The sequence below is a fragment of the Cebus imitator genome, unplaced genomic scaffold (assembly GCF_001604975.1).
Source record: "Cebus imitator isolate Cc_AM_T3 unplaced genomic scaffold, Cebus_imitator-1.0 Scaffold3, whole genome shotgun sequence".
Classification (NCBI taxonomy): Eukaryota; Metazoa; Chordata; class Mammalia; order Primates; family Cebidae; genus Cebus; species Cebus imitator.
The window spans coordinates 7,591,886-7,608,694 of NW_016107318.1; the positions used below are offsets into that span (position 1 = coordinate 7,591,886).

Genomic DNA, 16,809 nt, shown 5'->3' on the forward strand with positions numbered 1-16,809 from the left:
TTTAGTAGAGGTGGGTTTCACCATGTTGACCAGGCTGGTCTTGAACTCCCAACCTCAGGTAATCTGCCTGCCTCAGCCTCCCAAAATGTTGGGATTATGCCAGCCTAATCCAACAGCTTGTTGTTCTGTTTTTTATTTAGCTTCCTTGTTCTCTTTGGGCAGAACTATGGTTGAAGGATGGGCAGGCAATTACTATAACTAAGGAGGAACTATAATGTGGTAGATAGGTGCAGCTCTCCTAGAGAAATTCTCGAGTTTTTGCTTCCTGATTCTTTCCAGACTAGAGGAAAAAAAAAATGCATGAAGCCCAGGTTTAATGAGCATTGAAGAGTTAAAAGCACATGTAATGAAAGATCACTGCATTCATTAGTCTTCTAAAGTGGTGAGGGATGCTTAAAAGGAGGAAACAAGAAGCATCCTGAAGACAGTTTGTTTAGGGGGTTAGTATCCTCCAGACCACACCAAGAATCCAATTATTTTCATGCAAATAACAGAACATTCTGAAATGCAGGTAAAAAGTCCTCCTTGCCACCTTGCGGAGACACTGAACAAGCAAATAGAGATAAACAAGAATACTATTAATAATGTGAAGTTTAGTCCAGGTGCAGTGGTTCACATCTACAATTCCAGCACTTTGGAGGCGCAGGCAAGCAGATCACCTGATATCAGGAGTTCGAGACCAGGCTGACCAACATGCAGAAACACCATTCTACTACAAATACAGAATTAGCTGGGCATTGTGGCACATGCCTGTAATCCCCAGCTACTCAGGAGGAGGCTAACACAGGAGAATTACTTGAACCCAGGAGGTGGAGGTTGTGAGGGGCAGAGGTTGTGGTGAGCTGAGATTGCACCATTGCACTCCAGCCTGGGCAGCAAGATCGAAACTCTGTCTCAAAAAAAACAAAAAACAAAAAACAAATTAAGTTTAAAAATTAATATTCTAATAAAGTAGGAAAGTTAGGATTTGGATTCTAATAAAGTGGGAAAGTAAGAAGGTTAATAGAATAAGAGTGACAATAGAGAGAGAAAAAATTACTTTATGGAAATATATAGAGCAAAGGCAGCAAATTCCTAGTAACACCCCCTAATTTTGCTGATGATAGAGGGACTGCAAAGGGGTTGATGAAGCACAGCAGTGCTGAGTACAACATACCACATGTAAGAGACTGCGAAACAGCGAAAAGAGAGACAACAGGAGACGCAGGAGGGGCTGAAAGAAGACTAAAAATATCATCTCATCACAACATTCAACTAAACCCATTCATTCATTTATTGATTCATTCTTACTCTCATTTGAGCATTAATTCACTTATTCCTCCACTCCACAAACCACTCTGTACTAAAGAAGAGCTGCTGGTCAAAATTTATTTGTATGCCTATCCTAGTTAGGTCCCACCTGAAAGCAGAGCCTGAGGCAAAAGTTCAGAAACTGCTGCTTTGTAAAGGCTTGCAATCCCATAAAAGTAGAATTGAAAGGTGGAAAGTCAGAGTGAAAAGGGAGAGGACGGAAAGCAAATCTTACAGAGTGTTGTTGAGCTAGATGCTGTTTGGGACCCAGGGCAACATCAGTTTCAATTGTCTTCTGGGGCTCTAAGAATGACTGTGCCTCAGGACAACAGGGTGCTGTGGAGAAGGGAGAAAAATTTATTTCCTGGCTTTGGTCTCTGTAAGGCAGGGGAACACCTGGAACATTTCCCCTCAAGGCAACAGGAGAGCTCCAGGGAACAGAGCCAGAGGCAATAAAGACCTGCCTTGCCCTTAAGGATGGTGAGGTTTTATCCACCTGAAGTTGGTTACGGTAATGGTGGGTGGCTTAATGGCCAAGGGTATAGGGTGATGCCAAGGTATGAGGTGGGACCTAAAAGATGTCTACTACATATTCCATAAAGATATTAGCAATTGTTTAACTATATTGCGAATCTAGTTATAATTATATTCAGATAAGATTGTGCTTTTGCGTTATTTTCATATTCTTTTTGTTGTACAGCCTCAATTGCAGCATCCTACTTTAGGGCTTATCTTACAAACACTCACGTTTTCTCAAGCCATAGTGTTCTCTTAGCATCCAGGAAATAATTAACCCGCAGTGCTTGGTTGATTCCTCTCTCAGTCATGTTGTATCAAGCATGGCCAATTGTTACGGAACATTTATCATGTGCCTGGCCCTGTAATAAGTGATTTTCATGCATTATTTCACTTAATCCTCTCTCTGAGGTAAGAATCATTATCACCAGTTTACAGATGAGGAATCTGAGGATGAGAGGGAGATGAAGTAACTTGCCCATGGCTGCACCGGTCACCCAGATGGGGGGAGCCAGACATTCATTCAAGCCTCACTGTAAAGCTCATGCCCTGGACAACTATGCCCATGCTTTGCAAGTACGGTTCCAGGACAAGCAGCATCAGCCTCTTCTGGGAACTCGTTAGAAATGCAATTCCTTGGGCCCCCCTCCAGGGCTTCTGATTCCACAGTGCTGGCGGTGGGCCCAGCAACCTGTGTTATAATGAGCCCTCTACGAATTCTGCTGCAGGCTGAAGTTTAAGAAATGCTCACTATACCACCTTTTATATTTCCATAACTGTATAGGATTAACATGTGTCATCTGGTGTTCATTCACTTTTATTCTGATCACCTCAAGGTACCCTCAATATTGACATTAATTCTTATTCCTCAGATGAATTTGAGTTGCAGGAAAGAAAAAAAAATACTCTTAAAGAAGAGTCTGATATTCTTCACCGTAGACTAATTTTTGAAGTGGTGTTAAGCAAAGCATGGATTATTATAAGTAAAAACTAAGGGCAAATCAACTTTCAAATTATTTTTATTGCATTTCATGGTCCTGCTTCAATCTTACCATTCCCTGATTAGTTGAGATAAAAAAAGAAGAGATTGAGGTCAGTGAAATTAGTGCGCTTAAAAATCTTCTTTAAAGATGGTGAAGATACCTTTCTTCTGCATATGAGCCCATTGCTTAAAAGACAGATACTTGAGATAGTATTCTTTTTATCTCACTAATTAAACATAAAGCTAGGCTGGGAGTGCTTAGAGACATGTCCTCATCAGCAGGGTCTGGCCCCCGTGGCAGTGTTTTAATTCAAGAAGCCTAATTTAATTAGCACCCTGCCACTGGGTCAGCTGCTGAGATGCCTTGGATCTCTGGCCTGAGGAGAAATGTGCAACCCCTGCTCTTTTTATTTCTAGTTAGCCTCATAAAAGGTAGGATGTCCAAGGAGAGAGAGGAACTTTGCTTCTCCATCATGTTTTGCATGTGGTGCTAATTGAGCAGACAGTCTTGGACCACAGTCTGTTATTGCTGCAGCTGAGTCTTGAGCTGATACCCAGTGAAGGGATTGCACATGTCAAATGGCTCATCGTTGCCCTTGTGGCTCTTGAAATATGGAAGCAAATTGATCAGAGGGAGCTCTTCAGTCTGCATGCTTGAGTAACTGCAAGCAAAACAAAACTAGGAAGAAATAAGGTATGCAAATCCTACTGGTAATGGCGACACCCTCTCTCCTCGCTTTCCCTACCTAGTGTGCTAATGAGGAAAGGAAAATGTGAAACTCCTTGGCTTCCCTAATTGCTGTGCTTTGCCCTTATAGCTTTTTTGTTCTTGATTATCATAGTGAGAGTCCTGTTTCTGTCAATCATTTTTGGTTCTTTCTGCCTAGAAAATAACAATGCATTTTTTTTTTTTTTTTGCCTTGAGATTATTCCAGCTCCTTCTCTTCCATAATTACAACAGGAAAAATAACGATGATGATTTTTTTTTTTTGGTTTTACTTTGCAATAATAAGCTGTAGCAATCAGGAAAAGGTTTGTTTTTCTGGCCCCTGAAAGTTCTCCTGTGATAGTTTCCAAATTTTCCTCAGGACTGTAGGACTGCGGATTTGTTCACTTTCACTGCAATTCTGGATTGTGAATAGGTGCTGTTTTTCTATTCTTTCCTCCATCACAGTGGAGGCTGTGTTGGGTAGTGAACAAATTATGGTCATGAGTCCAAGACAAAAGTTGTTTGAAATCTGCCTCTATTCTGTACAAGGTTGGATTCATTACTTCACTTCTCTGAGCATGAATTCTCCACTTTAATAATAATTTAAAAAAAAAATCCCCTCTTCCCAGGGCTGTGCACAAAATTAGGCCAAATATTATATTTTAAACTATTTTTTTTCCATATAATAGTGCTCAATAAGTGTGTCCTCTTTGCATTTTCACTTAGCATCCCCCTTGCTTGGGGAACTCTTCCTGGTTCTTGTATTTGGCTGAAAGGATTCGATTTGTCATCTGATTTAATTTTAGGATAAACAAGGCATTGCTATCTAAGGTCTCCTGGATCTTGGCTCAAACTACCTCAGAGGCGTAGGCTCTGCAACTTGCTATTTGCAAAGATGAGATTTTTAGGGATATTGATAGTTACTTTTACAATGGAGAAAAAAATCTTCACCGTCTTCATGCTCTCCTTTTATAATATAGTTCTTTGGATGCATGGTCATGTAATGGTAATGTAAGCAACAACATATGTTGGGCGGTCTGGTGGCTCAGGCCTATGGTCCCAGCACTTTGGGAGGCTGAGGCAGCCAGATCTCTTGAGCCCAGGAATTCAAGACCAGTCTGGGCAACATGAAAAAATCCTGTCTCTACACAAAATACAAAAATTAGCTGGGTGTGGTAGCGCATGCCTGTAGTCCCAGCTACTTGGGAGGGTGAGGTTGGAAGATAGATTGAGTCCGGGAGGCAGAGGTTGTAGTGAGCTGAGATCTCACCGCTGCACTCCAGCCTGGATGACAGAGCGAGACTCCATCTCAAAAAAAAAAAAAAAAGAAAGAAAGGAAAAGAAAGTTGCTATGGTGTTTCAGAAACTATAGTACATACTTTATAACATTTGAAATCCTTACAGCAAATCTACACGATAAATTGTTATTTGTTTTTGAGACAGGGTCTCACTCTGTCATCAGGCTGGAGGGCCGTGGTACAATCGTGGCCTTGACCTCCCAGGCTCACGTGGATTCTCCCACCTCAGCCTTTTGAGTAGCTGGTAACCACAGGTGTGCAGCACCACATCCAGCTAATTTTTGTTGTTGTTGTTATTGTAATTTTAGTAGACACAGGGTTTTACCATGTTGCTCCGACTGGTCTCGAACTCTTGGGCTCAAGCGATCTGCCTGCCTTGGCCTCCCAAAGTGCTGAGATTACCACCACACCTGGCCAAAATGACAAATTTCATTCTCATCACCTTAAAGATAATAAACTGGAGCTCAGAGAGGTTGAGTGACTTGCCCAAGGTCACAGAACTACTATGACAGGTCTGAGTGACTCCAAAGCCACTGCTTATTGTTTATGAAAGAGAGAACAAAGTAATAAAATCGGAAAGGAAGGACGGAAGCAAAAGGAAAAATAAAAAAGAAAGAGAGAGAGAGAGACAGAGAAAGAAACAGAGAGAGAAATCAGACACTTCATTTTAGATGGATTGCCTAGCATTAGCCTTTTCTCCTACCACGAGCACCCATATTTTTCTCTTTCCTAGGGAAATGTCAGCTTTGGAAATAATTTAACCCAAATAATCACTCTGTTGGAATAACTATCTCCTGGTGCTGCTATAATTTGGCTTACAATTACAGTTAATTGAACATCTTCGGAGTGAGCTCAGTGCTGCATGCACGTAGAAAGAAATTTAACGTGCTAAGCATGCAAAAACATGATTTTAGAAGTTCCTTTTTACTGGGAGAAAAAGAAAGCAATTAGTGAGACATTTTTCAGCAAGGAAGAAAAAAAACCTCATAAAACCCATGGTTTTGAGACAAGCTCTAGATGATCCCTGGGCCCCATTAAGGGTGCAGTAATGAAAAGGGTCTGTGAGCTACAGGTTGGCATCTGCAAAAAGGTTCTCCTTCTCAGGAATCAAAACACATTAGTCTTATTATTTGCAGATACTAGACAAGACAAGAGCCAGAGGGAAGCAGCAACATCAGGAAATGCAGTGTGAAGAGAGGAGGTGGCTAATTAGAAAAAAAAGAGATCTTGAGAAATCTGTTCTAGAAAATCTCTTTCTAAAAGAAGGGCATTTCAGAAGCAAACAATCCTCACTCTGGATGTGACCTGGGAGGACACTTGATTTACCTCAGCACTGTATACTGCCCTGACTATACACACATTTGGCATTACATATACTGTGACTCTTTTAGTTAAAATTATCTTTTTAAAACAACTCTCTAAGGTTATTTCTTTCAACTCAACTCATAAAAGGATTAAGCCCCTAAGTATCCCAGACTAAGTGCTGTTTCACTTCCTAGAGTAGCTAGAGCAAAGGAATAGAAGGGAAAGCTATGGAGACAGGTGTCCTTTAATCAGCTCCTTTTTCTCCTTCTCAGTCTTTGCCAGAAGGGTTTATGCCTGAGCCGTCACTTCAGGTTCTTCAGTCCTGCTTATTATTAAGTCCTTTGGGAATCTGCTTGGTGGGATAGAGTATCTGTGACTCCAGAATAATTGGATAGGGAAATGAAAAGGCTGTAGGCTAAAAGAGGATAAATCTAGTTGGAAGTACCATGTTGCTTTTAATTTCTGTCTCTGAACCTACACTGGTCTATCCACAAGCTAATCAGAGCGTACCAGGATTTGTGACTTTGCAACCATAAGTTATAAGAAGAGGCTCAAAGGGATTTTAGAGGTGGGGTTGCTGTTCTTTTGATAGAAATTGTCCTCTAAAAACATAATTTCTAGCTGGCCAGGGAGAAGTGGAGGAGACAGGAACTTGCCGCAGATATCCAAGGAGGAATCAGCACTTCTACTATCCAATTATCCAATTCCATTTACATATGCATCCACATTACTTCATACGTAAAGCAGGTATGGAAGAGAAAGCAGGTATGCCTAAATGCAGCCAGCCAGAGTCAGACTCTAAATTCCTTTGTTTGCTCTTTAGGTCCATGGTTATCCTCTTTGAATTTAGAGAAGTGGGTCTCCACCTGGAGCAACTTTGTCCCCCATGGCATATTAGGAATGTCTCAAGACATTTTTGATTGTATAACTTGGGAGTGTGTGTATTAGGGTTCTCCAGAGAAACAGAACCAATCAGATATACATATATGCGAAATTATGGAGGCTGGGAAGGCCCCTGATCTGCTGTCTACAAGCAGGAGACCTAGGATAGCCAGTGGTAGAGTTCAAAGGCCTGAGAGCTGAAGAGTCAGTAGTGTTCATTCCAACCTGAGGTGTCTGAAGTCCTGAGAACCAGGAGCGCCAAGGGCAGGAGAAGATGGATGCTCCAGCTCAAGCAGTCAGGCAGAGAGCAAATCCTCCCTTCCTCCACCTTTTTGCTCTATTCAGGCCCTCCGTGGATTGGATAATGCTACTCACACTGGGGAGGGTTATCTGCCTTTCTCAGTGTACTTGTTCAAATAGTAATCTCTTAAGGAAACACCTTTACAGACATACCCAGAAAGAATGTTTAACCACATACCTGGGCATCCCATGGTCCAGTCAAGCTGACACATAAAATTCACTATCTAGGGGGTGTTACTGGCATTGGGGGGGTGGTGGAGAACAGAAAGCTGCTAAACATCCTACAGTGCATAGGGCAGCCCCCCACCCTGTCAACTAATGTCAACAGTGACAAGTTTGAGAAACCTTGATTTAGAGAATATCCAAAATTCCTTTGCTAACCTTACTTCTCTTGCCAAAATCAAAACGCATGATTATCCTTGAATTTTTATAGTTTCCTGGCTGTTTCTTCCCATTTGTCTTTCAATAGCAAAACTATTTTGTCTCACAGAATCATTCCTGACTTCCAACTAGGAACCGGAATGGAGGGCAGATTTCTCATTTCTTGAAGGCAGTAGACACGTTAGGTATTCTCCCACCACATCGTGCAAAACTCTATCATTAAAAAATGGCAGGTTTGCCTTCATGCGCTGGTTTCATAACTGACCCCACAGCATCCACGACCTCTTGTTCTGACAGCAACAGGTTACCTAAGTAGAGCACAGAGCACTTGGTATGACATGGAAAGGGGACTAAATAAGTGCTATACTTTTGCAATCTTCTTCACCTAAAAGTTACTATTTTTACCAATATGGCTGGAAAAAAAATACTCAGTGGAAGTCTCATTGAAATAAAATACACTTCTAAATCAACTTTCCATTTCACCAAAGAATCTTTAATCACAGAGGTGAACACTAAAAGTAACATAATGAGAAAAGAAAATGAACAAAGTTCTAAGAAATCAAATCCATGGCTGTCAGACATATGTCTACATAATTCAGCCTAGGAAAACATAATTATTATCTGTCCGCCACAGACTTAGGCTCCATCTCCAAGTAACAATATACACTTTTTTAATTTACAGAATTAAAAACATTTCTTCATATACATTCTGTCTTGTTTCTTTTGCATATTATTCTTTAGGCACAAATCCAAAGCCTGCTTGTACTATGGAATTAAACAGGACCAGTATAAATAAGCCCAATTTAAGGAGACCTTTGAGAGTGAAATATTATAGTTGGAAGCCAGCTTGCCAAGGTTGGAATTGTTGCTGTCATTTTGAGGAAAACTCTCCTTAGGTATACGCCGAATACTGTCAGCTGCTGTCCTCATAGCTGCCACTATTTTGGCAAGAATGAAAATGCATAGGGCTCATAGGATCGGATACATAGCCTGTGTCAGAAAAGAAGTTCAGCTGTTACTTGTTAGTTTTTCAGTACATCCCCCAATTTTTTATAACCAGCCTGAACCAGGCAGGTCTTCCAGATCCTGTGAACAGAGAATTTGGACAATGGTTACTGGTGAGTGGTTTGCAAAGCAAAAGAAACATTTAAAATGAAAACAGAGAGCAGAGGCCAAGCAAATATGAATAATGAATGTCTAATTTGGACCCAAGCTGGCCAGGTGGGATTTTGGGTTTGGAGTAAAGAAGGGTACACCTCATGTAGACGGCATGTCATGATGAAAAGCACAGGCTTTCACATCAGGCGAATCTGGGTTTCAGCACAGATTCCACTACTTGCTGGCTCTGTGACTTTTGTCAACTTAACCTTTCTAAGCCTCAGTGTCTTCATCTGTAAATGGGAGAAATAATAGCACCTATTCATAAGGTTGGCAATGCACCTAAGACAATTAGCAGTGTCTGATACCCAGGGAATGCTAAACAAATGATGGCTACAAAAAAAAAAAAAAAAAAAAAAAAAAAAAAAAAAAAAAAAAAAAAAAAAAAAAAAAAAAAAAAAAAAAAGGAAGGTGGAGATAGCAGTAAAGAAAAAGGAAAGAGCCTTCCTTTCTCAAAGTAGGTGGCTTTGTTTGTTTTTTTCTCCCTGGTAGCCCCAATTTTAAGTGTACATCAATTCTTATGCCTAAATACCAGTGGCATTTGATGCCATTTGATGCCCTTTGAAGCAGTAGTCCTGGATGTGTCCAGAGAATGAACCTAGTGGCTCAGGATCAGGCCACTGTTGAGAGAACCACAGGGCTATGTGAAGGAAGCAGTTTTCTTTCCACTCTGAAGCAAGAAAGCCATTCATCGCTTCTGTGAAAGTGAGACATTTGTCAATAGCTATTGCTGCTTTTGCTCCCTTTTGATAGCTGAGTTTTTATAACCAACCCAGTCATCTACATTTTCATTAAGGCATCTAGCAATATGCATTCGGATTGGCATATTTATTTTCATAAGACAGGTCTCTGTCAAAATATCTTAGGTAGCACATAAACTCTCGAGAGGAAATGCCACTGATAGCGATACTCTCCCACTCACCTCTTTTAGGACTGGCTCTGGTCAGATGTGAGGAAGGTTGTGATGGGGGAGGGTGAGATGAGGGGCAGCAGGATACATAAGAGGGAATCTTAATTCTGGGGAGACCAACACAAAATCTACCTCCTTCAGCAAACTATTTCCTGTATGCAGGCTAAAAACAAGACTTCATTTCAGGCAAAGATAGATGCTTTCATAAACTTGCAATCCTTTTATGACCATAATCAGTCTTCTGACATACCACATGCAACTTACTGGCCTGTGATGTTCTAGTGCCTCTTGCCCCACAGGATTCCAGTGGAAATCTGATTGTGGACATATGTCCCACAAGGGTGGGTGGGCTCTCCCTCAGGGGTGAGCAGTAAAATCAGTAAGGCATGGAGGCCAGCATTTATTATTGATGCCATGAGTGCCAGCATGTAAGAATAGATGTGTTGGATTGCAGAGCCACTCAGTTTAAGAGGAACTCAACTGAAATTTGACCATAGGCTTTAGGAGAAGACTGAACCAAGTCTGCATGTTTTGTTACTTTAAGGGTAAAGGTCTCAAGTACAGATAAAACAGCTATGCATTTCATTTTATCTCCATTTTCTAGCTCTGCTCTTTGGTGGCAAAGCAGGAAGAGAAGAAGCTCATAAAGTTGCTGTTATACCGCAATTGGTTTATGAAATAGAATAAAGGGCAGTTAAAGGATACTTTCTTGTATGATGTGATGCTCCTAATGGGAGAGATAGGAGATTTCAAATGTATCTTCTTTGTTTATAGGCACTCTCAATCCATCGAAACATCCCCATTTTTTCTTCTGTCCCTGGGACAGATATGCATAGGAAAACCCAAATTTTGCATTATTACACCACATTTGTCTTACTTCTCCATCTTGGGGGAATCCTTCTTTAAGAAACAAATTAAAGAAATGCTCCATCTTGAAACCTCACCACAAAAGGAAAGACTTCTGGTCAAAGCATGCGTTTCAAAGGATGCCCTATATTTTGTGGTTGTGAATTTATATCTGTAAAGATTTGAAGAAACAATATTATACCTATTAAAAAATGTGATGATGTGACACATGGAGCGCATTTTCCTCTGAAAAGGATTTGTTACTGAACTGGCCAATTACATTGTAAAGCTGATGATAAAAAGTACTCATCTGCATTCTAGAGACATATTGGAAGTCAGAAACACAAGGTTTCCCATTTTTTAATGTGCCCAAGTAGTTTGTCTGCATCTATTCAGAACATATTTTCTTTTCTTTGTTTCTTAAAAGGTTTCTAACGCCTTAGGTAATGATTCTCTGAAGATGAGGTGAATTGCTGAGGATCCCAAAGCCAACGGTCTCCCGGGTCTATTACCATCTATGTCAGAGACCCAGGCTCACATCATCCAATTTATTCTTCCCCAAACCCAGCTCTTATAATAAATCTGATCTCTTTAACTGACAGACACCATTTCAGTCCTCCATATAGTCAAAGGAATTTGCAATGAATAAATGGGCCCACTGTGCTAAACTTCCAATTAAACATAGTGCCTCTCAGGCTTAAAGGTTGGTAAAAGGACATCCCAGCCCTAACACATCGATGTGGCAGCTGATGATAAAGGCAATTGTCCATCCTCTGGCTTCCAAAGGTCTGAAAAAAACATTGTTAAACATTTCAAAGAGCTTTATTAATCTTTTGTGAAGCAGTCCTGTGTAAAATGGATCCCATCAATTATCCCCTCACTACCTCTCCAGCTGTTTGAAGGAATGGTTGGATTTGCATTTTACCCTTGAGTGCTTGGCTAAAGGAGAAGAGCTCTCCCAATATATTATGTAATTGTGAAAACTCAACTCTTGTTTTTCCTCTCCCTACCTACACACACTTAATGTGGGGCTTAGAAGCAATGGATTTAATAAGATGTTGACAAAGTATTTGGAGCATCATGAGAGGAAGAAAAATTTTTTTTTTAAAGACTTGTACTTTTTTCTATGTACACAAACACATACAGGCACTCACACGTAATTACACGTATACTTATATACTCATACACACTCACACATGCTCACACACACATTATTAACCTTAAAGGTAAATGAGTTATGAAAGACATATAAAATCAAATTTTATACTTTTATATTTTTAAAGTATAAAATCAAATTTTACACTTGTATATTGTAACATCCACCATTGTGGATGTTACAATATACAATGTTTTGTCTTTTTTTGTCAAATAGACATCACCTTCTCAGGGTTAGTTTTCTTAACAAACCTAAAAAATCTGTCTACTTACCATATTTGTCAATGGGTGAGTATTGAAGACTTCTTTTCATCTCCTCCAAAGACAGACCTTGAGAGGAACATTGTCCAGTACTGGAAAATTAATAAAACACATAGTTTCACAGTGTGGTGATCTGATAATAACATTTTTATAAACACGGTATTTTTCCACTCAACAGAGATCCAAGAGAAATGGCAAAATGATACAAAGCAGCTTTTATCTTACAAGTGACTAGATGGAGAAAAGTTCAGAATTATTTGATTTAAGTCATATCTAAGTGTGAGTCCTGGCTTTTATGCATAGTTACGGTTTCTAGTAGCGTAACCTCGGGTATGCCATCCTCACTGAGCCTCAGTTTATTTATCTGTAAACTAGGAAAGGAACACAAATAACTTCCAATTTGTGTTTGTTATCTTTACTAAAAAGAACTAAAATAAGAACATTGTCTTAGTAATAATATAAATAAAACACATCCCAAGAAGTATTATTATTATATTGTTATTTTTATAATGATAAGATATAGTGATAATATTCATTGCATGAGTCTTTTGTGTGTGTGTGTGTGTGTGTGTAAATATATATATATATAGATATATAGATATATATCACTTTACATATAATGTAATATCATTTCCTTATTTTATAGATAACAAAACTGGCACTGGAACAATTGAGTAACTTGTCACGCAGGTTTGGTAATAGCTCATCCATGATCAAATCCAAGTCTTTTAGATTCCAAAGCCAATGTATTTATCTATCTATTATCAAATATGAATTTCTTCCTGATTCCTACTCTTCATTGATTCTCCTTTCTCAAATTCCTCCTCCTCTTTTGCCGATTTGTTTAGTAAGGTCACTTCCTTGCCAGTTCATTTGACTCAGAGCCTGAATTTATCAAAACCCTCATCCTAACATCTAACTACATCTATCAGTTAATTATATATCTAAAATCTCTCTTGCATCCATTCATCCTTTGTTATTCTCAAAGCAACTACCCTTGTTCTCCCCAGACCTTCACCATGACCGTAGGAGAACTCTTAATCCTCCCAGCCCCCAAGCCAATTATTTCCATTTCAGTTACCAGTATGACATCTTTCAGTTACCTTGAGCCAAAATTCTTGTAGTTATCCTTGGTAACAGCTTCTTTCTCTCACATTTCTCACTCAACTCAAGTCCTTTTAGCTCTGCCTCCAAAATATAATCCTAATCTATCCATCTCTCTCCAGCCTCAAGGCCTAGACTAATCTTTTTCTTCTTTGGACTTTTGCAGTTTGCCACCTAATTGATCTTCCTGTTTTCACTTCTGTCTCTATGTAGTTCAGTCTTCATATATTATCCAGGGTGATCTTTTCAAAATATAAAACAGATTACATCATTCGCCTACTCAAAACCCTTCAATGCTTCACAGTTCATTTGGAATAAAATATAAATGCTCTACCTACAAGGTCCTGGTCCTGCCTACTTCTCAAACCTCAACCCATACCCCTCTCTCATCTGTTGCTAAAGACTTTTTGGCATTCTTTCTGTCTCTTCAACCCTCCAAGCTCTTTCCCAATTCATAACTTCTGCCTTTGTTAACTCTCCCTGGAATGCGCTTCTTAATGAATGCAATCCCTTTTGCTCAACACTTGCCCTGCCTTCATCTATGACTGACTCCGCTGCCATTCAGGCCTCAGTTCAGTCCTGAATGGCAGAGGAGCCAGTCATAGATCCTGACCACCACTCTAAGTGACTAATCCTCTGCCCACGGCCACTGTCTATCACATCACATCGCATCGCATCGCATCGCATCGCATCACATCACACCACATCACATCATCACATCAGTTTACTTCCATCTTTCAGAATCACAGAAAATTATCTTGCTCATTTTTCTGTTTACTTATATACCCTCCATATTCTTTCCACAATGAGGATAGGGACTTGTCTCTCTTGTTCCGTGCTATATTCTCAACACTCAGAACAGTTCCTGGTATATAAGAGAAGCTTAACAGAGTTTTTGGAGCATTTAATAGAATTAATAGATCCTTAAATGACATTTTCCCCACCAGTCACTCAGTACTCCCCCAAAAGGATCTTATTATAAGAAAAACCTTACCACAGCACTCCCCTGCAATTCCCCAAGCTGATATACCCGGTCCTCTATAGCCCTACTCATGTCTCTCTGTATTGTATTCTACAATTTCTCAACACATTTTTTGCCCAAGTTCAAGGCAGACAAATAAACTGAATTTTCTAAACATTCCTCAATTCTCTCTTCTCTAATGACTGTGACTGAGCTGACCTCATTGCTTGAATATGCCTATTTATCCCTGACAGGAAGCAGTATAGTGCTATGGTTAAGAATGCGCATTCTAGTGCCAGTCTCCTTGGATTTGAATCCTGACACCATCACTTAATATCTTGGCAAGTTATTTAACTATTCTATGCCTCAGTGATGCAACTATAAAATGGGAATTATAACAAGATTTAATGTATAAAGTTAATTATGAGGACTAACAGAGTTAAGTTTAAAGCACTATGGACATTGCTGGAATTCAGTCAGCACTCAATAAATGTTACCTACTTTTATTATTCTTCAAGGTACAACTCAAAGTTGGCATCTTCCTTGAAGTCCTCTTGAAAATCCCATCAGAATTAACCTCTTCCTCTTCCATGCCCTTCTTGAACTTGATAATCCTACCACAGTACTCATCAGAGTCTGCCTTAGTGTAGAATTATCTGTATTTGTATGCTAGTGAACCTCATTACACAGATAGCTCCCGGAGATCAGAGATTATGTCTGACATCTTTAGATTCCCCACAGGGGTTAGCCAGTACTTTGCAAATACTTAAACGAAAAGTATGTTAAATTAAATAAAATTAAATTATTACAAAATGTTCATTTAGAGACATCAGATTTTCCTGAAAGCTAACATAAGTTCATGCTGATTAATTCTTTCTACTTGCCTTAAAAATGAATGCATCTTTGGCCGCACTTCCTTAAGCTAAAGAGTAGAGATGCTGCTTTTTAGAAGAAAGCACTACTTAAAAAGAAGACAAAGTATTGGCTTTAATGTGACATGATGTGTTCTCACTCAACATTAAATGGCAACAGAATGTCACTCAAGACATTTTTCAAAACACTATTTCCCTTATTAATATACGTGACTTCTTTAGAACTCTACCTCCTTTTAAGAAATGTGCTAGGCACAGTAGTCTTGGCAACACAAGACAATAGGAAATAAATATTTTATCACCAAAATGGCTATCTGGTTTCCTCTGAATAAAAGCTCATATCCAAGCTGCTCTGTTTGCTCGGTTGCTAAATGCAATCCATGTCAGTGAACATAACCTTTTTGCCCAAGAGATACCACATAACGCTGGCTCCAGATGCTGTTCTAGGATGACAGACAGATGGAAGCTATCCATGCCCAGGTCAAACAAAACAAGAAACCAGACCCTGATCAATGGAATTAGCTGTTTGAACCCATGTGCATCCAGACTTCAGCAAGGATTTCACAGACGCCCAGGGTTTAGGAGATATATCAGAACCTCTATTTCTGAAGTTGTGGTCAGTGAAAATAAGGAACTTACAGTGATGCCGCTGCCTCAGGAATTCAACAAAAGTAAATGCGAACTAATGACAGGTAAGGAAAGCACTCAATTTTGCAAGTATTTCAACATTGCTTGTCAACTAGGTAGTCTTCATTATGCTAAAAAGATGATATAGATCAGACAGCCATACATATGAGCTACTAGTTACTATATGGGTAATTTTGTGGGTGTGAAATGAAATTTTATTTTATTAAAAGAGAATGAGTCTTTGGGTTAGTTTTTGCATAGTATCATGTTATATTAATATATATTATTGTAGTGCTAATTCAAATTAGCTCCATGATATATACATAAATATAAATATTATCATCAGTTACTGTTTTTTTGTAAAGGTGCATGAAGCTATGAATAATTTATTAAGATGCAGAACAGAACCAAAACTTTTAAAATATATTTTTTACTAATTAATTCATGCCTTAGGGGTATAGATGTCCTAGTGAACATCTGCCAATTAGATCAGTTCACACTCAAATCCACAATATGTAAACTGTATTTTTGAGTGTGCAAGCCATTTAGGCCATGGGTTGTCAGAACAAATTAGCCTGTTTGCAAATAGTCACATTGTCTGTGAATGAATTAATGCACACTGGGCAAAGACAGGAACCAGGACATTTAAAACTGACAGGCCAGGCATGGTGGCTTATGCCTGTAATCCCACCACTTTGGAAGGCCGGGGCTGGTGGATCACCTGAGGTCAGGAGTTGGAGACCAGCCTGGCCAACATGGTAAAAGCCCTTCTCTACTAAAAATACCACGTGGTGGCAGGCGCCTGTAAGCCAAGCTACTTGGGAGGCTGAGGCAGGAGAATTGCTTGACCCCAGGAGGCAGAGGTTGCAGTGAACCAAGGTCGTGCCACTGCATTCCAGCCTGAGTGACAGAGTGAGACTCCGTCTCAGAAAACAAAAACAAAAACAAAAACAAAAACAAAACAAAACAAAAAATAACTAGTGACAGAAGCATTAAGAAAAATGGGAAAAGTGCTAGAAGATAATATATGCAAAGATAGCCTCCAAAGCAGGAGTAAGACAGAGCCTACAAACTAGACTACTGAGTTAATGTACATTATGGACAAAGCTTCAGAAAGGAATGACTTAAACAGAAGTTTTCTCAGTTCTTAGAAAGTACTGATTATAGGGGCTACCATGGATATATTAAGAAAAGGAAATTATTCTAGATTCGCTGTATTTTTTTGAGCGGGTGAAGATAAATATAAAGGGGG

At 39.5% G+C, this 16,809-nt stretch overlaps 1 protein-coding gene across 4 annotated transcripts in view; it reads right to left on the bottom strand.

The window, feature by feature from the left end:
• Positions 1-8,134: 8,134 nt before the first annotated feature.
• LOC108306626 (serine/threonine-protein kinase TNNI3K) overlaps positions 8,135-16,809 on the bottom strand; it is a 326,709-nt gene continuing 318,034 nt past the window's right edge. For all 4 annotated transcript variants that reach the window (XM_017531750.2, XM_037739690.1, XM_037739692.1 and 1 more), the window contains 2 exons: positions 12,006-12,085; positions 8,135-8,653 (listed from right to left, as the gene is read on the bottom strand). In XM_017531750.2, coding sequence (XP_017387239.1) covers positions 8,577-8,653; positions 12,006-12,085 — 157 coding nt within the window. In that variant the 3' untranslated portion in view covers positions 8,135-8,576. The remainder of the gene's footprint in view (positions 8,654-12,005; positions 12,086-16,809) is intronic.